Genomic DNA, 25,279 nt, shown 5'->3' with positions numbered 1-25,279 from the left:
CTCAGAGTCAGTTATTTGCTGATATGTATTATAAATCTATAAGGCACGACTTACAGCGATTCTGTGTTTCGACAGCGATTCTGTGTTTCCAAGTGGTTTGACCACAGTTCCCTTTTCCATGAAACACCTGACAGGATTAGAGTTCAGAAGACACACCGGAAAATGCAAGGATAGATATTCTAAGGTTGGCTACACCATCACCCCGAATCACTGAAACCAGAAATTCACAAGACCCAATTATATGTTATCCTTGACTGAAATTCTTTCATGATAGAGTATCTGTCTTGACGTGTTGGTTGGCCTACACATTGCTTCCGTGTTGAATGTTATTGTGGAGATATTTGAGGGCAGCCTAATTTTTGCCTCCTGGTCTGTGACTTTTTTTCCGCTTCAATGCCTAAGGAATGTCTGTATTCTCGAACTTCAATTATTCAGTCAGGGATATGTTTGTAGTATTGAGCATTCTGTTATCAATATGTCCTAGAACATGGTATACTCTTTCAATCTGTAGGCTTCTTTGTCTTTAGTGATACTTCCTTGTATGACATTTGCAAATACTTTTCCTGTTCTATTTATTGGATCCTCTGCTCCAGGGATCCTCAATTATGTTAAGTGCTTTGGAACTCCAATCTATTACCTTCTAATTCCTTTGCTCCTCTTGTATTCACAAGCCTTTCTTCTAGGTCAGTAATTTTATTTGCAGCCATGTTTATTTCATTCCTTGCTATGTCACCTTTACTTATTGTTCTATAATGTTGTTTTTGTCCTCAACCTTCTTTAATTCTGTAACCTTCCTGGTGTTCTCTCATCTCATCATTGAGCTCATATTTTCCGGAGTGCACGTTCTCATTAACTTGATTCATAGTACAAAGCGCTGCTGAGGAATTTTGTTTTGTGCTTTGGATTATGTTTTCTTTAAGAGTGAGGGTTTTATCATTCCTCTGCGTGCCATGTTCCTTTCTTTTAAGGGTTGGTTGGTTTTGTTTGTTTTTATTTGGGAGCGTTGCCTTAGCATGTTTGGATATTTGTCTCTGTTTTGTTCCCCCCCAACCTTTTTCTATCCGGACCTTCTCTTTGTTCTGACCAAGTGTACGTGACTTCTCCTTGACTCCATGTCCATTGACTCTGACTTGTTTCCACACTGAGCTATGGTTTGAGAACTTGGTATTGAATACCACCCACTTTCCTGTGGGGACTGGAGGGGAAGACTATGTGACATCTGTGTGAATTAGACTGAAGGGAAGCTGTGTGACATCTGTGTGAATTAGAACTCCTGGATTCTGCTCTCTCTGGGATTTGATAGGCATTTTGAACTAAGTTTTAACCCCTCCCTACAATCAGGACTCATATCCACCCTGAAGGGGGACACTCTGGGATTTTTTTCTCCACAATCATTCAACACATTTTTATCGAGTACCTATTCTCTACTAGGCACTATTCTAATCTAGGCACTGGAAACAAATGAGACAAAAATCCCCTTTCTTGTGAGTTTATATTCATTGTGGTATCTTGACTGATACAACGTGGTATCCAAAAGAAGCTGCCCACTTCTGCCTAATGGCCATTCCACCACCCCTTAGTCAAAAGAGAGGAAAAAAAAAATAAGGATAGTCATTCAGTTCAATTTTCTGTAGATCTGAGGGCAATAATGAAGGCTTAAAATTCATCAAATTCGCCAGTGAAGCTTCAGAGGGGCAGGGAGGAAGGTCAAGGTTAGCAGCTACACTGTGTCACTCCAGAATCTTCTCTTTTCCTGGCCTGCATTTTGCATGCGTGTGTACATGCCCATGTTCTGTTTTGTTTCGGTGTCCATACTAGTAAGGGGCACTCCTTGCCTTAATTTGGTAGCCGGTTTGTTGTTTGGAAGGAGAGAGCTAGTGTTTCTTGGGGTTGGCGTTCACTTTTTTAGTTGTGAGAGAAAAATGGAAGGTTCTATGACCTGTGTTCACTCTATCACCTCCAGCTGGAGGCCTCAACTTGTTCTTTTAACCCTTAACCAAATATCCTATCTGTGGTCTGCAAATATAAAATTACCATGAAGAGCTCCTTCCTCGTAATTATTCAAGTATTGAAGACTTGAAGACTCAGATTTAAAAAAAGAAATCAAGCTGAAGTGGTGCGGTTGGGTTGTATGCCAGCTCCTCTGGGCTAAAATACATTTCAAGGACTTCAACTTGAGAGCGCTTCTAAGAAGTTGGTCATTCCGGATTCCTTCCTATCTAGGGAACACATTTGTCAGAAGAGCTCTTCAATTTCATGACACCTTATGCTCAAGATTTTTCCTGCACAATCCCATAAGAATCCAATCTCTCTTCCGAGTATGTCAAACGCCTACACAGTTAGTAGCAGGCACAGACAGGAAGTGAGAATAAATACCTGTCTCTAGACTTGCGCTAAGATATGGGCTCTGGGTTAGCATGAGAAACCCCAAGCACCTAGACCTATTTGCTGAACCTACACAGTCAAAGAAATAACCAAACACTTGTGCCTTTTATTGTGTACAGTAAGAGACCGAGCGTTACCTACAAATGTCTCCCAAATAAATCATACTTAATTCAGATTATGAGGAGAATATTTGATAAATGCTTTGAGAATATTTGATAAAGGGAATTTCAACGGCACTAGATTGCATCTTCTTGTGTCACTACCATGTCTCTAATGTAATTTCCCCCACCCAGAAATGTAATCCTCAGCCAGTTGCCTTGAAAGCTGGTTACCTTGGAGATGATTATCAGTATTATGATGACCTATTTAGAGGAATTTCTGCATTGCCAGAAAACAAATAACCACAGAGAGAGCCTTACAAAGGAATGATGCTTGTTCCCTGGAAGTGCCTTTACAAACGAATGCCGTAGATGTGATGTATTATGTGTGTGCGTGCGCGCGCGTGTGTGTGTGTGTTTGGTGTAGATTTGTCCATAATTAGGATTTACATTTTTGTGGAATGGCAGTTGTGCTTAAGCACTTTAAGAGCAAAGAAGGCAGTAAAAACCACAGCAGGAATAAGCATATAGACATCTTCTCTCTTCCTACAATTTGAAATTCATGGCCATGTTTGTATTGATTTCTCATCAGTGTTAACATAGTTTCCATTTGCCCAGTTCCTTTTTCTTGCTCAGGCTCTGTTTTTTGAGGATTTTCTAGGGGTGCTGGAGTGTGGCTGACAGGTGATTGGTGAGGATTGATTTTTACAAACCAATTGATTGACTGTTAATAGTTCCCAAATAAACTTAGAGCTGCTATTTTGATTTCCTCACAATTATGCCACAAAGTCTGCGTTCTAACTCTATTTGGTCTCCCATTCTTCTGTGAAACTAGTGTTTGTGATTATAGGCAGATTGGACTTTTTAAGTTTTTAAGTTTAAATGTTTTTCATTAATCATTATCATTGTCATTATCATTAATGCTTCATCTGCCTTTTTTTTTTTTTTTGGAGAAATTTTTGGTACTACTTTAATGTGGACCTTAAAAAATTCCAGTGATAAATATTAAACCTTTATTACGATCAAAGACACAGGAAAAAACAATGTAAACCAAGCATTACCCAAAATAGGACCAATAGGCCTAAATTTCCAAATTTAATATCTGTTCTTAGGTTTTCAGGTTAAACTTCACTCATTGTAGCTTCCTCCAAGGTAATAACAACGTGTCCATATTTCCCACCATCTTCTCAGATCATCCTGCAAAGCATTGGACACATAATGAATGTTCAATAAACCTGACTCATCGTATAATTTGCCCTCCAGGAACTTCCAAAACCTTTTTACATTCCAACTCAGTTTTCGTCTGCTCATGTTCAGCAAGATTATGTAGGGATCTCCTTTTTTTAAGCAATACGCAGTAAGTCTGTTTTCAGAGAGGATCTTCAGTCAAGGTCAATTAACTCATTCAGGCCCTATTTTCAATTTTTGTACTGTAGACCTGTCCTTATGCCTGAAATCGCATCACTCTGAACTGAGGGCAAATATCAAATTCATATTAGTTACCTAATTAAATTCTTTGGACTGTTCTGACTGCCATGTTGAAAATGCCAATGTAAGGAAATTTTCTTCCATTTGACTAAATACAACTCTTTCTCTTTCAATATTTTTGAGAGGGAAATACACTGATAGTTTAATGAATAATTCCTTAGCTAAATTTTATCTCCTAAAATCTAGCACTATATTATTCAAATTGATCCTGTAAAATGTTGACTTCTCTCCATCTAACAGAGTTGTTAGGAACGGTTTTACCGAAAAAGCATTAACATTGCTTATTGGTATATGGCCTTTGACTCATTTATGCCATGTCCTAAAAGAGGCATTAAAAACACAGAGAGATTTTCTACTTAATTCAGAGACCGTAAATGGTCTTAGAACATAATGTCTTCCCTCTTATTCATTTATTCAATAAAGATATTTAACTGTCCCTTTAAAATGGCTTTCAGATAAAGTAACAAGTTGTGAGTTGTTTGAAGTATCTGCACATCCAGCGCTGCTTGGTAAGAATTAACCCTTTTGAATCTAGGCTTGTATCCAAACCATCCAGAATATTTCCAAAAAGATTCAGAATCAGACCTCTGACTCTGCCCAACAATGCCACTAAATTAATTCCCTCTGCATTCTCTGGGATGGCCTTTCAAGGCAAATCATGAACTTGCATTAGAATATTTGCTTTGTGCCTAATCTTCACTCCTAGAGATGACAGTTCTTAACGTTTAACACTCGCCATCCTTCCCACCCTGATGCTAAACTGGGAAGAATGAGAACAGAATGTTCTAACCTCATCCATACCACAAGTGGTTATTCAAGGGAAAAAACATATCTCATGGCCTTTTGCTAGATAAACTTGCTTTACAAACAAGGCAAAATCTTCTGAAGGATGATATGGAATAGCTTTTCTCCAAAAGGAGTTCATGACTTTATTCCCTCTGCTCTAAGAAAACTCATGTCCTACATTGCTAGTGATCTGACGCAAATCATGAGATGTACTCACTACAGTTATTCCAGCTGGTCATTTCTGTCAAGTTCTATTCAATCCAGAGCAGCACCTGTTAGAGTGTTTCCGATGAGAAGCTTGGGGAAAGGGTTATTGGGTAAATGGGCTGTTTTCACCAAGTCCCATTTGCCATCCTTTTAGTGATTGATAGCCATCCTTAATGAAGATTATAAAAAGAGAAGCTGCTTTAAAATGGACAGTCAAAAAGTTTCCACGAAGAAATGATACAGAGCTGAGCTTCATTACAGAGGTATAGGGTAGGGGCATGAAGAGGAGGCATTTCAGGCATGTGGCCCCAAAGAGGGATGAAACACAGTGTATTCAAGGTGCTGAAAGGGCTGGAGCAGCAGGGGGAGTACCCTGAGAGACGAAACTGAAGAGGTAGGTAGGAGCCAGACCATTCAGGGTCTGTTAGTCTAGTTAAGAAATGTGAACATTAAACTTACAGTATAATTACTGGATTGAAAACCATGTAAGGAGTTATATCATGTTTTAATCATCCTTCCTTGCACAATGTATAGAGTCTAAAACTGATCAAGTTTCTGAATGTTAGATTAGGATGAATGTTCAAAGTCGCAGGGTTTCTATGATCACTGATATTAACTGTCTGACCACGGATCCGTCACTTAGTCTCAGGTCCCTCAGCTTTAAAATGGAGGTAATGAAACCTCTCTCTCGGGGTGGCCGTGAAGAATAAGTGAGATAAAATACAAAGAGTGAAAAATAAAGTGCCTGCTAAGAATTTTTTTTCAATCGGAAAGAATATGCAGTACAGGCCTTAGATGTGGGCAAGAAGGGACCGTGCCCTGGAACCCAGAGTTTAGAGATCCTACTGTGGTCCTCCTCTATCTACCCTTCCAGGGGATGAAGAATCCTCAAGACCAGCAGAACAGAACACGCTCATCTAGGGGCTGCACCCAACTCTCCATTCTAGACCGGGCTCTGGGTACCTCAGATCCAATGCTCCCTGCCAAAATGATCTCAAGTTTATTCACGAGGTCTTTGAAGATGTTTTTTCCCCCAGATATGACCGCCTGAAGGCAAGTGCATACCCCATGGCTAAAGAGCAGTTTTTGGACACATGCAGGCTGGGGCGTCCCCATGGGTGTATGTGAAACTTCTTATGGTGTGCGTGGGAGTTTAGCGAGGAGAAAAAGGGGGCCGTTTCCATTGCTGAACCCCAAGGAGTCTGAGAACTCTTGATTTAAAGCTGGACTTCCTGGTTATTATGTGTTAAGAGATGAGAATAGAAACTACCTATTTTAACAGTTTGTGTTCTAGTTTATAACATTTAACAATTTAGACATATGGCATATGGACTTGCATTTGAAGTTTTAACCTGGGCCCTGCAAATGTTACAGGCAGGTATATATGTATCCTGTTATTTATAAAATCCTGCATACCACACAAAATTCCACTTCATTTAAACCGCCTTAAGATGTAGGGGTTGCCTATTTATGAAAATCACTTTAGGGCAACCATGAAATTCCATTATGCTCGGGAAGGCTGGAAAAGGCCAAGGGAAAAAAAACAAGTTCAAAGAAAGGCAATCCATCTCGTGACCTCTTTTCTTCTCTACACAAGCAGAAACACCATCCAAATATCACTGTATGGTGTTTTGTGAAATTGTACATCTATATGTGGAGGTGGAATGAAAAGAGGACATAAGAGCTGGTCTTGTTTAGAACTAACAAAAGGTTACTTCTCTCTTTGTGACATTCATTTGGACTCCCTAAGTGTAGAGCCTTGAATTCAAACTAAGCGTTTCCAACCGAGTGAAGGGTGTCCATCTGCTCCGAATTCCTCTCACTGTCATTGCCATACCAATCATTTAGCAAGAAAACATACACTGTCTTACGCTATCTTTCCTAATACAAAAGATGTGAGTTGATTTAAACTTAACTTTTCAGGAATTTCTGTCTTCTCCTCCCACCCAAATGTGAGCTCTTTGAAGAACAAACTGGGTTCTATAGTTTTCTGTATCCCCTCACTCTCTTCCCTAAGAGTTTGCTCAACAGATATTTATACCTCACTGACTGATGCAATCATTTAGCAAATATTTACTGGATTCTACCATGTGCCAGGCTCTGTGTCAAGCATGAGGGTACAAGATTGAATGGGACACTGGCTAAAAGATAAATGCCTGGCACATAATAGGCACTCAGTAAATGAGAGACTGAGCAGGTGAATGAATAAATGAATGGATGCATCAATGAGTGAATTCTGTACCACAGAACTAAGGAATAATAGCAAGAAAAATGGAATAACCACTTAAGTTATATTAAACCAAAAGTCATCAAAGTAAAAGATGTCAGCCTGTAGAATATCTATGATTCAAGAAAATGTCAGGGACATCCCTGGTGGTGCAGCGGTTAAGAATCCGCCTGCCAGTGCAGGGGACATGAGTTCGAGCCCTGGTCCAGGAAGATCCCACATGCCGTGGAGCAACTAAGCCCGTGTGCCATGACTACTGAGCCTGCGCTCTAGAGCCCGCGAGCCACAACTACTGAGCCCATGCACCACAACTACTGAAGCCCATGCGCCTAGCACCTGCGCTCCGCAACAAGAGAAGCCACCGCAATGAGAAGCCCGCGCACCACAATGAAGAGCAGGCCCCGCTCGCCACAACTAGAGGAAGCCAGCGCACAGTAACCAAGACCCAATGCAGCCAAAAATAAAATAAATAAAATAAATAAATTTATATATATATATAAAAAGAGTAAACAATTAAAAAGAAAATGTCAAATGTGGGGAAAATAAGAGCAGCCCTAACATTTATACCTCTGGGCCATCTCCGTGGCTATTTTTAGTGTGTGGCTCTGGAATCTTGCAAAGAATTAAACTGATCCACAGAAACCAAATATTCTATATAAAGAGTTTGACTAACTCTAACACCCCAACTCTCACTTCTCCCAGATTTAGGGATGAAGAATCTTAGGTGTTGTCAATTCCATAGAAATCAGTATGTACAATAATATTATTGTGAGTTTTTACTGAGGTCTGAAATACTGATATGCTGTGATTGACTTTAATCACAAATTTGCTTCATCGAAAGCAGTAAAATCACCACAGAATTATATTACTCCTTGTCATTTTCCTATATGCAGTATAATATTGAAGTCATAGTTTATTTTCTCCTTACAGTATTGTAAGAAAACCAGATTACCAAGGTAGAAGTTGATCTCTCTTGCAAAGCTACTTATCTTCCTGACATGCAGAGCACCAGCTGATTTCGAACAGAGTTTCACAGCTTTATAAAATAGAACCATATTTGGCCATCAATGAACCAAAATAAAATACCTCTCTAGAAGGATAAAGGAAATCAATATTTACATAAAGAAACTTAATAACAAACCAACCATGGTGTTCAAAGTTTTGTGTCTTTAAAATAGGGCATGCATTATTCATACTGTGAAATCTCAAACCAAAGGTGGAAAGTATGAGTTATCAGCAATATTATGAGTCTTAAAAACCATTATCTCCTTTGTAGAAGAAAATGAAAGCCACTTTGTTCATCCTATTCCAGGTCGGCATGCTTAACAATGTCACTTAAAGGCAGGAGGGGGACAGCAAGGAAAAAGAAACCTTCCTGAGATCATGAATTCATCTCCTTTCTCAAGAAGAGAAAGAAGCAGTGAGACATTTCCAACGAAGAAAATGTAGGGGCCGTTCCCCCGCTCCCTAGGAGACAGACCCAGGCACTTGACAAGTTCTAGAAGCAATTCAAAGTGAGGACATGGAGAGAGATTCCTCCACTCCCTATGGAAACATTTCCAAATCTCTCCCTCCATTATCCTTAGACAGGCTCAGTCCATAAACTTTCTAATATTTGGACTGCAAAATGTCTAGAAGACACATAGATATTTTAAAGCAAGTACATGCAAGGAATAGGGAGTTAATGAGAGTGAAATCCATTCTGGCTGAACCAATGTGAGAACTGGGTGAAGCTGAAGTAACCCCACCAGAGCACAAACCCTGTTCAGTCATATTAAGTGTAAGAGCATCTCTATTCTCACATTGTTTTTGTTTTGAACTCAGGCTGAACTGCCTGGAAACCTTCTCTGTGTGGATAAGGAGTAGCATCCATTTATTGCCATATTACATGTGCTTAAAAATCCCAGCAATAGGGGCTTCCCTGGTGGCGCAGTGGTTGAGAGTCCGCCTGCTGATGCAGGGGATACGGGTTTGTGCCCCGGTCCGGGAAGATCCCACATGCCGCGGAGTGGCTGCGCCCGTGAGCCATGGCCGCTGAGCCTGTGCGTCCGGAGCCTGTGCTCCGCAACGGGAGAGGCCACAACAGTGAGAGGCCCGCGTACCGCAAAAAAAAAAAAAAAAAAATCCCAGCAATGTTATCCAGTTACCAATGTTATCTCATCAAGTAGAAATGTCTAATAATTGTTAAAAAAAAAAAAAAAAAGGAGGAAAGAAAGAAAGGAAGAAAGTATCTTACTAGTGATCTTTCATCTGGCATAAATAAGAGGCTAAGCCCAAATGTCCAAAAAAAGAAAAAGAAAAAAGTCAAATCTGCTGTTTGCAATTTTGTTTGCTTTGCTGAATCCTTGGACTGTTTTTGTTTTTCCAATCAGCTCGTACAAACAGTTTATACATGGTCATTCCATGAAACTTTTTGTTGTCATCCAGAAAGAATCAAACATAATTACTACGGTTCCTAGTCTCATGTGTTTGCCCTTCCCAAAAGATTTTCCAAAGTTCAGGAAGAAGAGGGTTGAATTATAGATGAAGAATTTCACCTTCAATACTGAAAAGGAAAGATTTGGGTTTTGCAAACACAGTGAACCCCTTCCTCTACCAAGGGTGGAGCTCAAACCCTCACACTGTTCTTTTACTTGCCCATAAACGCACCACATCTGGAAAATCTTTCTTGGCTGTAGTCCTACGCCATAGGTTTTGTTCATGCATTCCCACACTTTTAGTCAAGAGGCTGGCGGTCACGTACAGTCCACTTTGGCAACAACAAAAATGACTGTTGGAATTCAGTGGCTTCCTCTACCACAACCAAAAATGCTTTCCACTTAATTCATAACAATAGCATTTTGCGCTTATGTATTTGTCTCATCAAAGCACTCTGCCACCATTAATGAGCTAAATCAGCCTTTGCTATGTTATAATGTCTCACTACAATGAGGTTGCTTTTCTCTGTGGCAGTCACTTGTGTCATGTTGTTTTCTTCTAGCAAACACTGAACTTAACTAATGTAAATTCATTTTTAAATTGTGGGCTCAGAGGAAAATTTTCCCGGAATATATTTTTAATGCTGCATCCTTACTGTAACATTACAAGGAGCATTTTAAACTATAAAGACACATAAGTTTTTCAATGTAGTCTTCTCTAAGTACTTGTAAATTATTTGTAAAGACCCCCGCAAGTAAATGTGTTGTAACTGCCAGTGATGGAAATGGAAATTGTCTGCTCTGTGAACCCTATTACTATTTATTTGTATACTGTTTAATGATTGGCTTACTGATGAAATACTCCGTCAGTGTACAAGAAAAAGCCGCAGCTGGCAAGGAAACTCTAAATCCTAAATCTGCCATGTTTTAACTCTGCTGTCTCTGCTACTGCTAGACCACTTTTTTTTGGTAATACTGACATGGCAGTTTAATTCAATGATAATTAGATCTATCTGTCTACTGTAAGATATACAAACATATACTTTTCTGCATTCCCCTAGGAAAAAAAGTAAGTTTCATGTCATGGACCACTTTTTACAAACGCTTAATGGCTCATTCCTAGGAATTTGATCTCAAGTGGAAAGGAATGGCTCTCTGAAAATAAGTGTATGCACACTTTCAAGTTTAGACAGAGATGGAATCCTCAAGACCCTAGGTTGAGAAACTCTATAAACATTGGTTGGTTGCCTCCCAACTTCTATTCCCAGCATTCTTGGTAAGGGCCTTCTAATTCCTGTTTGAGGAACTACCATTTTCTTCTATTCTTAGCCTTGTACTTAGGCTAGAGTTGCACCTACACCCAACTCCAAAGGTAGGATTCCTGGCACTTCTGATTGGTTTGGGGATGGGCACATGACCCAGGACTAAGCCAGTCTTAGTTCATCACATTATCTTCAACACAGGGATTAATATAGGGTTGACATTTCATCTATGTTTGTCCAATCAGAGTGAACTTGGGACTTTTCCTGGGAATTCTGATGTAGATTCTCTTTCCTTTGGATGGTATAGTGTGATGATATGAGACTTGAAGCTGGTACAGTCATCTACATCCTTAAGAGAAAAGCCTAGGATATCTTGGGGAGGCCACCGTGTGGAATTTGCAGAGGACTCTGTAGAAAACAGTAGCGACACAGGCAAACCTGGGACCGTGGTATTGTTGACTCTGTATTAAATAGGGAGCAGATTGAACTGCTGTAACAAAGAGACTCCAAAAGATACAATTGCTGTTTGAAATTCTTTATCTCCCTCATGTCCATAGGTGGGTGGGTGGGCAAGACTGGTAGGCAGTTTGGGGCTGTGAGGTCATTTAGGAACCCAAGACCTTCCTACCTTGTTGTCCTGTTCCCCTGGAGTACCGACTTCATGTTGCAAGGTAAAAGCTGGTTCACTGCCCTCCCATATCATCCATGTTTCAGCTGCAAGAAAAAAGAAATATAAAGTGGAGGGCATGAAGCTTATTTTAAGGTAGGATTTACCAATTTTAGCTCTATTGATATTTTGGAGGTGATGATTCTTTACTGTTAAGAGCTGTCCTATACATTGTAGGATGTTTAGCAGAATCCCTGGCCTCTACCCACTTAAGGCCCATATCACCTCCCCAAGTTATGACAATCAAAAATCTCCCCAGACATTGCAAAATGTCTGGGGGATGAAATAGCCCCTCCACTGAGAGCCACTGTTTTAAAGATATGCTATGGAGTTCACACACAACACTTCCATTCACTTCCAATAGCCAAAGTTACTTATTTGGCCATACTGAGTTGTAAGAGAGTCTGGGAGAAATATTTCTAGCTGGATGAAATGGTGCCCAGGTAAAACTTAGGAGTTTCATTGCTTAAAAAAAAAAGGAGGGGAGAGAATTCCCTGGCAGTCCAGCGGTTAGGACTCCATGCTCTCACTGCCAAGGACCCGGGTTCAATCCCTGGTGGAGGAACTAACATCCCTCAAGCTGCACCGCCCAGCCAAAAACAATAAATAAATTTTATACATCTTTTAAAAATAAAAAGAAGGGAGAAAAGGATTTTAGGGGACAATTAACCTTTGCCACACAGCCCTACTTCTGGACTTTTCCACCATATGTGGTGGACTGAAATGAGTTTTCAGTCACTTGAAATTTGGGACCTTACTTGATAAAAGTGCTACTTTCCTCTTCTAACACGATAAGTTGAAATTTACTGAACATTATCCATGGGGTGGGCCGGGGGGAGCGGGAAGGTGAAAGGAATGATACCTAACGTTCCTCAGAAGCTGGGTACTGGCTCAGAAGGGATTGAACAAAACAACTGAAATGAGGCTGTTTCATAACAAGTCTTTGGTTGAAATGGAAAGGCCATGGTTACAAGGGCCCACGGTCACTGTGGTAGTTAAGAAAGAAGACAGTATAATTATGCAAAATTGTCAAGATGAAAACTGCAGGCATCTTGCATTATTCAGCTTTGAACTGCTGCTTTCTAGTTCTCATTGTAAATACAAAAAGCCTTTAGTGACCCCTTTATATCTCACACAAAAGGATCATTGCTTACAGCCAGCTGTTTTGCAATTCTATTTCTATGAAGTTAGAATAATTGGACATTAGAACTGCCTAAGGGAAGAAGGGGGTGACAATGTTCTTGGGTATTAAAGTAGAGTATGGAATAGTAATGGAAGGATCCCCCTTGTTACAAGGAGATAGTCTTCCCAGAGTTCATCCTGAAGCCAATAGTTCTGAATTCAAAACACATTTTCCCACAAGAATATTGTTTTTATGTTATTAGATAACCACAGAAGTCCTCCAATACCAGAAAAGAAAGAGATGTATGCTTTGCAATAGTACAAAAGAAAATGCTGCAGGGCAGACAAAGGTTTGTCTGAAGGTTCTGACTGAGAAAATCATCAGTAAAATCTTCAGGGAGGAGGTGACTTTTAAATCACATTTACAATGGGAAAAGAAAGCATCTCAGGCTAAAGGACAGGCAGTTCAAAGACGGGCATTCAGTTCTCTGTGAGGACGAGTGAGTATCGACCAGGAGTGGAGCACAGGGTTTGTGGAAATGAGATGAGGAAGTTAGGATGGGCTGTGAATGCTATGGTAGAGTTTGGAGATTTTTTACGTTGGCAAGTCATTAAAGGCTTTTAATGAGGGAGCTAGTGTGATCAAATGTCATTTTAGCAATTATAAGAAGACTAGTTTGGTGTTGATGGCATGGTAGCAAGAGAGATTGGATTTCTGATCTCGAGATGTGGCAACAAGTTAGAGAGAACCACCAAGTGTGACAAGGTGAAGGGAAGTTGGCAGGATGTGGTGGCTCACTCTTCATGGGAGGTGGAAAAGGAGGAATCAAAGATGGCCCCAAATCAGGCTGGACTCATGACACAAGAACAGGCCAACAGGGGAGGTAATGAGCTCAGTAGGTTTCTGTCCCAAGGATAAAAGAGCCGAGGGAGTTATAGTTATGGCCTTATAGTACAGCATGTGGGCTGCACTTACGTTTCTGCAAAGCTCACCCAACATGGTGTCCCTATAATTGAAGGAAAACAACTTACTGAATTTCATACTTAGTTCCAAAGTCTTCCTCCAAGGTTACTCTATGTCCTTTTTGGGAATGTATCTCTACATGTTGAAACTGCGCCAGGGACACCAGTGTTGGTGAAAACATTACATTCCAGTGCCAGACTCTGTGGCCAGAAGCTGTTTAACTGAGGTGGCAGTAATATTGAAATCATAAGGTTGTAATATTGAAATCATAAGTAATATTGAAATCATAATATTGAAATCATAATATTGAAATCATAAGACACCTGCAGGGTGTCTGAGAAAAGTAGTGTAGAGAAAAATCCTATTAAATGTGTGCTAAAATAATATCAAATGTGATTACACTCGAGAGTCTTGGGGCAGATGAAGGGAGAGGAGAAAATAAAGAAGTATCAGTAATGGTCAGAGAGAAAAAGAGGGGACCAAGGGAGAGTTTAGTGGGAAGAGAGCTATCTTAGTCTGGAGATAGATAGACAGACAGACAGGTAGGGCTCTGCTATAACAGAATACCACAGACTGGGTGGCGTAAATAACAAACATTTATTTCTCACAGTTCTGGAGGCTGAAAGTCAGAGATCAGGGTAACAGCATGGTTGGGTTATTAGGGAAGGCTCTCTTCTTCATTTACAACTCTCCTCATTGTATCTTCACATGGCAGAGAGAAAGATCATCTCTCTTATGTCTCTTCTTATAAGACTCCACCCTCCTTTGATTGCCATACCCAACCTCCCCATTTCCATCCCTTACATAGACAAAGCCATCAAATCAACCGAGCCTTTGTACAGCAAGGTAGACTGTGGAGAAGTCTGGAAAAGCAAGAAAATAGGGGCATATATGTGTCATCACTCTTCTTACTCCCTAACCAAAAGAGGATGGCGGATTCAGTGCATCCAGGGCAGATCAGATGGAGATGAGTGGGATGGGATGCAATGCCTAAAGGACTATGCGTAGGTGGTAGCTCGAGCTAAATATTGGAGCATCAGGGCCAGATCAGACCACTAGGAATTGGTTGTGGGAAGAAATCCTTCAGAAAGAAAACTCCTACCACTTAATGTGAAAAATATATGTGAGGGCTTCCCTGGTGGCACAGTGGTTGAGAGTCCACCTGCTGATGCAGGGGACGCGGGTTCGTGCCCCGGTCCGGGAAGATCCCACATGCCGCGGAGCGGCTGGGCCCGTGAGCCATGGCCGCTGAGCCTGCACATCCGGTGAGAGGCCCGCGTACCACAAAAAAAAAAAAAAAAAAAAAAAAAGTATATATATATATATATATATATATATATATATATATATATATATGAATGAGAGAGGTCTTCCACTCAAAATTAATGCCTGAATAGGGACCAAATGAAAGAAAAAGATTGGCACCAGACCATAGTCTGTCCACCCCACGAATTATATTCAGAAGAGGCTGCCCAACTGGCAGAAAATGGTCCTTTCACCTTCAGGATTGCTTATAAGCTGGAGCTGACCAAGGAATCACCTAACCAGTCATCCCTGAATATGGCCGCTGAGATCAAAGTATTCATTTGGCCATCAACCTAGGATCCTCTGCACTCCTTTCACATGGCAAAGTCAGTGCTCCCTAGCCTCCACTGCCCAGGAGGTGAGGTGTAATAAGTGACTTAGCAAATCATCTCACTGTAGCTTTAACACAATGATTACCTGTCCCTCGCTCTGGATTGGAAAGAGTGGAAAAAAAGAAAGGAGGAGTTCTAAGGCTAGATGGAAGCAGAAGGAAGAAACCAGACTATAAATGTTTTTCATGATAGAAAGGAATTAACAGAAAAAGGGAGGAGGTATAGATACTACCTCTCTCCAGCAACCAGTAGGCATTACTATATTCCCAACAACAACAATAAATCTCAAAGCTGAGGGCCTCCTTTTCTGTTTCCTCATTTTGAGCAGCATCAGGAAAGTAGATACTACATACATAATATGCCCAAGTATATCCACATTAGCTGGCCTCAACATCTGGAAAGAAATCTCCATAAATCATAGTTTTGACTCACACTAGCCTAGAGCCTCAGTAATAAGAGTCCACTTAGAACTCTCCAGATTAACTTTTCAGCTCTGTGTAATCTGATGTCTTGACTTCAGGAACAAGAGGAAACTATACAGGATGCTGAGTTAGTTTCCCACCTCACACCTCAAGACCACATATACAGGTAGAAATGAAAGAAACCCTTCCCTTCTCTTTCACACCATACATGATTAAATTCTTCACTAATGAACCAGTTGCTTAGCATGGGTTTGCTTCTTTCCAGAAGTAAATCTGACACTTGGGGCAGCTTGGCTCATTCCTGCAGCCAATGGAATGACTTCCTCCCATTTGCTAATGGTGGGCACCAGTTCCGCAACGTGAGTTGGGGGAGAGTCTGACACGTAGATGCTGACTTAGATCTCAGCCCTTTCATGACACAATAATAAACGTTGATCATTAATAACAATATGTTCCAGGCACATTTTGAAACACCTTCCCTGTAGAAACTCAATTTAATCTTCGCAACTCTCTGAGCAAGGTGTTATCATTCTCACCACTTTGAGGTGAAGGAACTATGGCACAGAGAGCTTAAATAACTTGCCCAAACCACACAGCTAGCAGTACAGCTGAGATTCAAGTTAATCTGGCTCCAGAGTCTATACTTATAAACACTATACTAAATTATTTCTTCAACGTATCACAAAGAGCAGTAGGTTCAGAGTCATAGGACCTTGGTTTGAGTTCTTGGGGAAAAAAATTAGTCTTTCCAAGCCCCAGTTCCCTCACTGGAATTGTTGTAAGGATTAAAGGAGATGATATAATTTATATATATATACCTAACATATATGTATATGATCTTAAAGTACTCTACAAACATAAAGGAACATTATTATATTAAACCTTGTAATGGATCTGACTGTAAAAATTATTCTCAGCTAAGGTTTCATCCATTTTGACTAATCTTACCACGGATCCTGAAACATCTGTACGTAACTGTTGTCTTCTGATTGCACGCTCTGTGTTAACTTTTTTGAATTAAAAAATACTTTTTTGAAGGATTTTGTTTTGAGGAACAATGTAATAATTTTTAGAAGATTGGAAAAAAAATATCAATTTTTTTCCAAAAGATTGTTTTCTAGACCTATTTAAACTTGACTTTCATCATCAAACCTTGCTAGATAAACAATAGAATTATCTCTTCAGCTTTGGTTGTTGTATTAGTTTTTTGCTACTGCCATGATAAACAATCAAAAACTTAATTTTTAAAACAATACATGTTTATTATCTTATAATTCTATAGAAGTCGTACATAGGTGTCACTGGGCTAAAATCAAGGTGTCGGAAGGGTCGTGTTCCTTCCTGGAGGATCCAGGCGAGAATCCGTTGCCTTTTCCAACTTTTAGAGGCCAACTGCATTCTGTGGCAGTGTAGCCATCTTAAAAGCCAGTAGTGTAGCTTGTCCCTTACCCTTCTTCTATTGTCACATCTCTTTCTGACCACAGTCAGGAAAGGTTCTCTGTTTTTAAGGACCCATGTGATTAGATTTTGCCCTCTTAGGTAATCCCCTCATCTCAAGATCCTTAACCTTAATTACATTTGCGAAGTCCCTTTTGCTATATAAGGTAACATATTCACGAATTCCGAGGGTTAAGATGTGGACATCTTTTGAGAAAGCTGTTTTTCTGCCTTCCATAATTGTGAACTTTAGGGACAAAAACCAAAAACTGTTGTATATTATATTAAAGAGGCTTGTCAACATATAAAAGTTTGAGGGTGACTTCATTACAGCGTCCTAAAATACCACCAAGTCATAACAGCTATTATGACAGAAAGGAGATGAAGTTCAGTTAGGCTGACTTCAGACAAAAAGAGAGCCGACAAATGGTGAGTGAAGGTAGCAGTGCCTCAGTGACAACAAAACCAAACGATAGACCTGAAAATCATCCAAAATGAGGCAATGAATCTGCACTCTTTGTACCTGTAGTTTATTATTGGGAATAAAGAACCATCTTTCTGATCCCAGTCCATCATTTTCCAGAATTGAAAAGTTACACTCATACACTATTAGAGACTAGATAGACATCGGAAAAGAGCCCTTCCTTTCTACCACAGTTTGAAAAACAAAAAGACGCTAACCTTTTTTAAGATAAATTAAACAAATAAAAGAAGCAAACTGTCCCAAGTCTTGCACCTGTTTCAGTGGCAACAGGGATTATCTAAATGGTGTTGAAGAAGGGTTGTCAGTATTTAGATGATGAAAGGTTCCATGAGTGCTTGTTTTGGGGACAGAATAAAGCAGTGCAGCCGCAGAGGTATGGAGTCCCTGAGGACAGTAGCCCAACTTTGTAGCTTGCATATTTCCCCATGCTATTTACATGTTTACAAAAACCTAACAGATGTTTGAATGCCATGCATGGTGTCCAGCAGTTGTACTCAGGAAAAGCAACAACATTAGGGAGTCTCATTACAGCCTATTTATCATTTCCATAAAATGATGTCTTATTACGCAATGATCAGGATTTCTAAGCCACTAAGAAACTCTGAATTGACAAGGATTTGCTTTGTGGAACAGCCCCTAAAACAGAACAAATTTAATTATACAGGGTCTTACTCTGCAGGAGAGGCGATCCTTACTATAAAAAACGTGTGTGTACCTAAAGCATGATGGGTATCTCATAGTCAGGTGGGTATGTTTCCATTTAGAAGACTCAACCATAGTTACGGAGACAGGAGCCAGGTCTAGATCCCCAAAGAAGTTACTAATGAACTAATCAAGGGATTAGGGCCATCTCCAAAGGGACCAGAATTCAGGGCAAGACTCAACCAGAGGACACTTAGGAAATCAAGCCAATCAAAGAGTAGATGAAAATGGAGAAGACTGGAGAAAATGGAGACACAGTGTAAGACTCTTGGCTTACACTCCTTCTTGGCTGAACCAAGAAGATGCTCAAATGTGACCACCTTGGGTACATAACCTATCAGGCTTAGACAGGCAAGACTTATCCAGGCACAAAAGTTGAAAAAGAGTAAGACATCTGACAACCTGTGGAGTGGGAGAAAATATTTGCAAACCATATATTGGATAAGGGGTTAATATCCAAAATATATAAGAAACTCATACATCTCAACAGCAAAAAATAAAAATTTAAAAATCCATTAAAAATGGGCAGAAGTTATGAATGATATTTTTACAGAGAAGATACATAAATGGCCAACAGGTACATGAAAAGATGTTCCAATATCACTAATAATCAGGGAAATACAAATCAAAGCCATAATGAGATATCACCTCAAACCTACTAGAATGGCTATTATCAACAAGACAAGAGATAACAAGTGCTTGCAAGATGTGGAGAACAGGGAACTCTCATGCACTGTTGGTGGGAACATAAATTGGTGCAGCCAGTATGGAAAACAGTATGGAAGTTCCTCAAAAAAATTAAAAGTAGAGATACCATATAATCCAGCAGTTCCACTCCCGGGTATGCATCAGAAGTAAATGAAATCACTATCTCAAAAAGATATCTGCATTCCCATGTGTCCGCTGCAGCATTATTCACAATTGCCAAGACATGGAAACAACCTAAGTGTTCATCAGCAGATAAATGGATAATGAAAACGTGGTATATATAAAATAGATTATTATTCAGCCACCAAAAAAGAAGGAAATCTGCCATTTTTGACATCATGGATGGACCTTGAGGGTGTTATACTAAGTGAAATAAGTCAGACAGAGAAAGACAAATACTGCATTCTCTCTCTTATATGTGGACGTAGAATCTATTAAAAAGCCAAACTCATAGAAAAAGAGCACAGAATAGTGGTTGCCAGGGGCTGAGGAGTGAGGGAAATGAGGAGACATTGATCAAGGGATACAAACTTCTAGTTATAAGATGAATAAGTTCTGGGGATCTAATGTACAGCATGGTGACAATGCTGTGTTGTATACTTGAAAGTTGCTAAGAGAGTAGAACTTAAATGTTCTCGCCATACACACAAAAATACTATAATTATGTGAGGTGATCAATGTGTTAACTAACCTTGTGGTGGTCATTACTTCACATATATATGTATATCAAATCATCACACTGTACATCTTAAATTTACACAATGTTACATGTCAATTATATCTCAATAAATATGGGGAGGAAAAGGAAAGAATAAGCTCTAAGTTACTGTCAGTCTTGGTTATGATTAAGACGGGAATTTTGCCTGTAAAGTAAGTTGCTTTGGTACCTGTAACAGGATGGATCTGCAAAAACAAAGACTAACTCTGCCCATTCATAGCAGCCCCATACCTGCTCCTCTTCCAGCCCCGTGTCCCCTCCTGTAAGTATCATGAAATTATAGAATATCTCTGAATCATGGTCAGAAGTGGCAGATTCTGCTTTTGAAAGTGGGAGGCCAGCAGTGTTACCTCTCTGACCTCACTGCCTACCTCTCCCCACCTTGCCTTCTTGTTCCGTAGACACACAGAAGGACAAGCACCTTAGGGCTTTGCATGTGCTGCTCCTTCTGACTGGTTCAAGCTTCCACCACATCTACCAACGACTCACTCCTTGTAATTCAGTTTTTAGCTCAAACCTGGCCTCCTCGGTGAGAACCTTGTTGATCAGTTTTCCTAAATTAACTTGGTCTCCCCCAGGCATTGATCACATCACATCAGAGTTCATGTTGAAATCTGAAATTATCTTGTTGGGTTTTTAATTTGCTTGCTCACATGGCAGATGCACAAGGAAATTTCTTGTCATATACTGTGTTAAATGAATAAACAGTCACCGTGCTTCTCTTGCAAAACCCTGTGCCTTAGTTAAGTTGATGAAGTTTCAACACATGAACACAGGAGCCATAAACATTGATTTGTGACTATTTAGTACTTGGGTATTTTGTCAGTGCCAAGGAGCAACTGGAGACTTGACCATCTTTGTAAAAGTGCAAGGGGCAGGGATGGAGGACCCAGAGAGCTTCATAAGCAAACAAGGTCTCTGAACCAAAAATCAGAGTTGCCTGTGAACAGCAAGATGGATTATCAGTAAAAAGGGCCTTTTTTCCCCTTCATTTGCAATTATTTACAGTGCATTTTTTTAACTGATCAACTATGTAGTTGATAGGCTTGGTTTCTCATCACTTGGTCTGGCTTTTAAAGATATTCTTCATTTTGATGAAAATCTTCATTACGAGCCCCTTGACTGGATGTAACATTAAAAACAAAAACCCCAAACAACACATATTCAAGTAATGTGGGCTTTGGGGCAGTGGGAAGAAGATAGGACTAAGAATAAGGAGACACAGATTATGAGGTCAGCCCTAAACAAGTTCCTCTGATTCAGTCAACAAAAATTGTATACTGCCAGGTACTGTTTAGTAAATTCAGTTAGTGAATATGACAGACAAAGTTTCTGTCCTTTAGGAGTTATGTTCTACTAGGGGATAGGAAGAGGGAGATAAAAACCACCTTTGCTGGTCTGCAGTTTTATCTTCTAAAAGTACAATATGTGGGCATTAAACTAGATTATCTGTAAAGTTTCTCCCAGCTCTACACATTCTGAAAGAAAGGAAAGTAATTTTGGAAGGCTTGGCAGTGGTTATTTTAGGGGAGTAAAATCGTGGATGATTTAAAATTTCTTCCTCTTTTTGTTTATCATTGCTTCCTGATATTTTTTCTATAATAAACATGTATTACGTATCCGATGGAAAAATGTTGAAGAAAACAGTAGATTTTACTATCAAACCTGGGTACTGGTTCTTAATAACCTGAAGGGAGGTCATTCATCTGTTAGTAATGAGAATCGTCTTTCCCCTCCAGTGACTTACTTATTACTTTATCTAATGAGGCTTTGAGGAAACTGCTAAGGGAATCTTTCTGCTCCTTTTCTCGTTACCTCTGTGTGTGCTACCAGCTTACTCTCTTTTCTCTGAATCCTTGAAGCTCTTCTCTACCTAGAAATGTTTTGGCACAGATCCTGGCTATCTCTCTTTCTCTCTGTCTCACACACACACACATACACACATGCACACAGACACTCACACACACACACTCAGACATGTGGCCTCTTGTCACCCTTCAATATTCACATCTTACTTTAAATGTTACCTCTGCAGAAAGGCCTTACCTGAGTGATCTAAGTATAAGAATTCCATTCTTCCCTTAGACTCACCATACCTCTGGGAGTCTCTATCACACATCTCTCTGCCCTTTCCTTCCACAGCACTCTTCTCAACTTAGAATTTCATATGTATTTCTTTTCTTTACAAGCTTACTGTCTATTTCCCCCACAAGTCTGAAGTTCCATCCTGAAAAGAGGGATGGTCTGATTTGTTCACAGCTATACTCCTAGGGCTTAACTAATATTGTTTGAGCAAGTGAATAAATGAAAGAATGAAATGTCTCCTTTGTCCTCTCTCTGTCAAGAGTTTTAATTCCCATGCAGTGGTATCCTGAAGCCAGTTCTTTGCCAGCTCACAAGAGCCAATTGTTAAATTTTCAGGAATTTAGTGAGCCAATTGTTAAACTGTTAGCTTGAAATCAGCCATGCTGCGAGTATTTATACCATGGACATTAGCAAATGCTACATGTCAAGACTTTTTTTCCCCAAAAAGCTGGTTTACCAGCACACCAATCCTCTCATCTCCTAAATCCAACTATAAATATTGAGATATCATGGCAAAAAAACATGGCCCATAGGTTACTTAAAATCTTTCAATAAGAAAACGCTTGAAATTAAAAAAAAAAAAAAAAACTAACTACATGCTACACAATTATTTTCCTGTCAGGAATACTTGGACTTTTTATAAGCTAAATTACAATATAAAAATATGTGTCTCTGATTTCCTAAAGTTTTTGTTTCTGTTTTTCAGATCCTTATGTGAAGATTCATCTGATGCAGAATGGCAAGAGGCTGAAGAAGAAAAAGACAACGATTAAAAAGAACACACTTAACCCCTACTACAATGAGTCATTCAGCTTTGAAGTACCCTTCGAGCAAATCCAGGTAATGTCACCATATTTTTTCTTCCCATTCAATTTCATTTCTTCAGATCACATAAATTCAACACACAGATCTTGTGAATTATCAGTGCATATGCCTCCATTAGAACTGCTATTCTCATTCCATGCACATTTAATGCTCAAACTACATCAAGAGGGAAATGATAAAATATACAGCACAGGATGTGCTGATTCATCGCCAAAAACAGCTGTCATTCTGTTGAGCAGAAATAAAGTAGGAAAAAGAACATCGACAGAACCACTCTACTAATTCAAAAAGTACATCCACAAAGGTTAAAAGGTCGAGAGAAAATAAGCTTTCACTCTTTACTCCCAGGCCACAATATGTAATTCTCATTATCACCTCTTTGTAGCAAAAAAAAAAAAAAAAAGTAGGATAAAGGAAATATTTTGGTTGATGCTAAATATGCAGCATCTTTAATCTTTCACTATTAAAAAATAATTAACAGTAGAAAAATTAGGCTAAGTTGTATTTTTCATTGTTTAAATTCAGCTTCCTGTTTCTGAGTTGGAATGGATGGTTATTTTTGTAAAGACAGAACCTTAATTTGCTAGATAATATTTGTTATGATAGGAATTATCCTACTAAAAGACCTTGTGGTTAACATGTTCAAAATAGGATGCTACATGTAGACACAGTGATAGCATATGATCTTATTATTCAGTCATTCTTAAATATTTTTAGATTTTCTTACGTCATATTCATAGTTAGGCTCTTGGATCCAAAGTTCGCATCCATTAATTATGGGCTATTCTTGCTAATCTTTCTTCTTTTTTAAAATATTTATTTATTTATTTACGGCTGTGTTGGGTCTTCGTTGCTGTGCGTGGGCTTTCTCCAGTTGCCGAGAGCGGGGGCTACTCTTCCTTGCAGTGCTCGGGCTTCTCATTGCAGTGGCTTCTCTTTTTGCGGAGCACGGGCTTCAGTAGTTGTGGCTCGCGGACTTAGTTGCCCCGCGGCATGTGGGAACTTCCCGGACCAGGGCTCAAAACCGTGTCCCCTGCATTGGCAGGCAGATTTCCATTGGCAGGCAGATTCCCAACCACTGCACTACCAGGGAAGCCCTATTCTTGCTAATCTTTAATGGGTATCAGAGAGTCAAATTTCTTAAAGCAACACTATTTTTACACTTTATAAAAAAATTGATGTGGGTCTATCTTTTCAGTCCTATAGAAGTTTGCTCATAACTTGAAGGAGAGATGAAGGGTAGGCATCAAAACTACAGCATGGAACCTTCTAGCGGTCCAGAATAACAAAATGCAGCAAATATTCTTCATTTGCATATTTTTATTTTTAACCTAGTCTTAAAATACAGTACCTTAGGAATGAATCACACCTCTATTCCATGAAGAAAGCTAATATAATAGCTACATTTATTGTATATTTATTTTGTACCTAGGCCCAAGGTAAGCACTTTACCTGCAAAATCTCATTGAATCCTTACAATAACCTTATAAGCAAGGTACCATTATTACCCCAATTTTATATACATATAAGGGAACTGAGGCTTAGAATTGTCTCGTATATAAAATAGGAATAATAACAGAATCCATGTCAAAGTGAGACCATGCATGTAAAAGCATTTGGAACGGTGCTGAGCACATACAAACGCTCAGTAAATGGTTCCCATCATTCTTACTCACGATGCTACTGTTGTCTTTTATTCAAATTAACATTTTATGTATTAGAAAATGGATCTAACAATAAGATTAAAACAATATGTAAATCAGCACTTTCCAATAGAACTCTGCAAGGATGGAAATGTCATCGGTATTGTCCAATAGGGTAGCCACCAGCCATAGGTAGGTCATGAACACCTCAGCCACTAGTATAAACAAGGAACTTTAATTTTAATTTATTTAAATTTAAACAGCTACATGTGGCTAGTAGCTACTGTGTAATATAAGGCAGTTTTTTAAATCATCAGTAATCCCACCATCCTCACACTAGTTCATGGTTTTTATATAACCTTTCTTATATACATTTTCACATGGCAGCCGATTGTACATACTTATTTACTTTCAATAGCTGTTATATAAGTAAATGACATTGCAGAAGACACTGATTCCCTGTCCCCAGTCACTCGTTTACTAGCCTGAACCAGTGAGCTCACTGCTTTGGACCCACTGGCAACCTAAGACATCCAATTTCTCCAACAATTTATTTTGCAATATTTATTCAGTGAACTCTTTTTTGAGTTCTGAGACATTATTCCTATGGAAACTAACACCTCCTGGCATTTTGTGTTTTAATTCCACAGAACAATATGAGGCAGGACATTGAGATGAAAAATCCTATTGTAAATCTTCTCCTTTGAGCTACAATTCTATACCTTTAAAAAAAAAATACATGTCCCTTTTCAACTATAAATTCCAGCAAATGCAAATATATTGAAAATGAAGCACATTAAAAACAAGATGTATGCTGGGTTTCTGGGGCAGCCTTTCAGAGGAGATAACATTTTGTCAGGACAGAGAGAACCTCAGCCCGATACAGAGTCCATGAGGCATGGAAATAATGAGCATGCCTTTGACTGCATCCCTTCTTCACCGCTCCTAAAGTCAATTTGTTCTTTTCTTTCTTCTTTTCCCCAATAGGCTGCTAT

General features: G+C 39.4%; 1 protein-coding gene across 1 annotated transcript in view; it reads left to right on the top strand.

Moving 5' to 3' along the window:
• SYT1 (synaptotagmin 1) overlaps positions 1-25,279 on the top strand; it is a 423,804-nt gene that overhangs the window by 396,366 nt on the left and 2,159 nt on the right. Inside the window, exon 9 of the mRNA XM_060165202.1 lies at positions 22,523-22,656. Within this exon, the coding sequence (XP_060021185.1) occupies positions 22,523-22,656 (134 nt within the window). The remainder of the gene's footprint in view (positions 1-22,522; positions 22,657-25,279) is intronic.

The sequence above is a fragment of the Lagenorhynchus albirostris genome, chromosome 11 (assembly GCF_949774975.1).
Source record: "Lagenorhynchus albirostris chromosome 11, mLagAlb1.1, whole genome shotgun sequence".
In the NCBI taxonomy this organism is placed as follows: domain Eukaryota; kingdom Metazoa; phylum Chordata; class Mammalia; order Artiodactyla; family Delphinidae; genus Lagenorhynchus; species Lagenorhynchus albirostris.
Note: the sequence above shows the minus strand (reverse complement) of the source record. Positions and strands in the feature narration are given on the sequence as shown.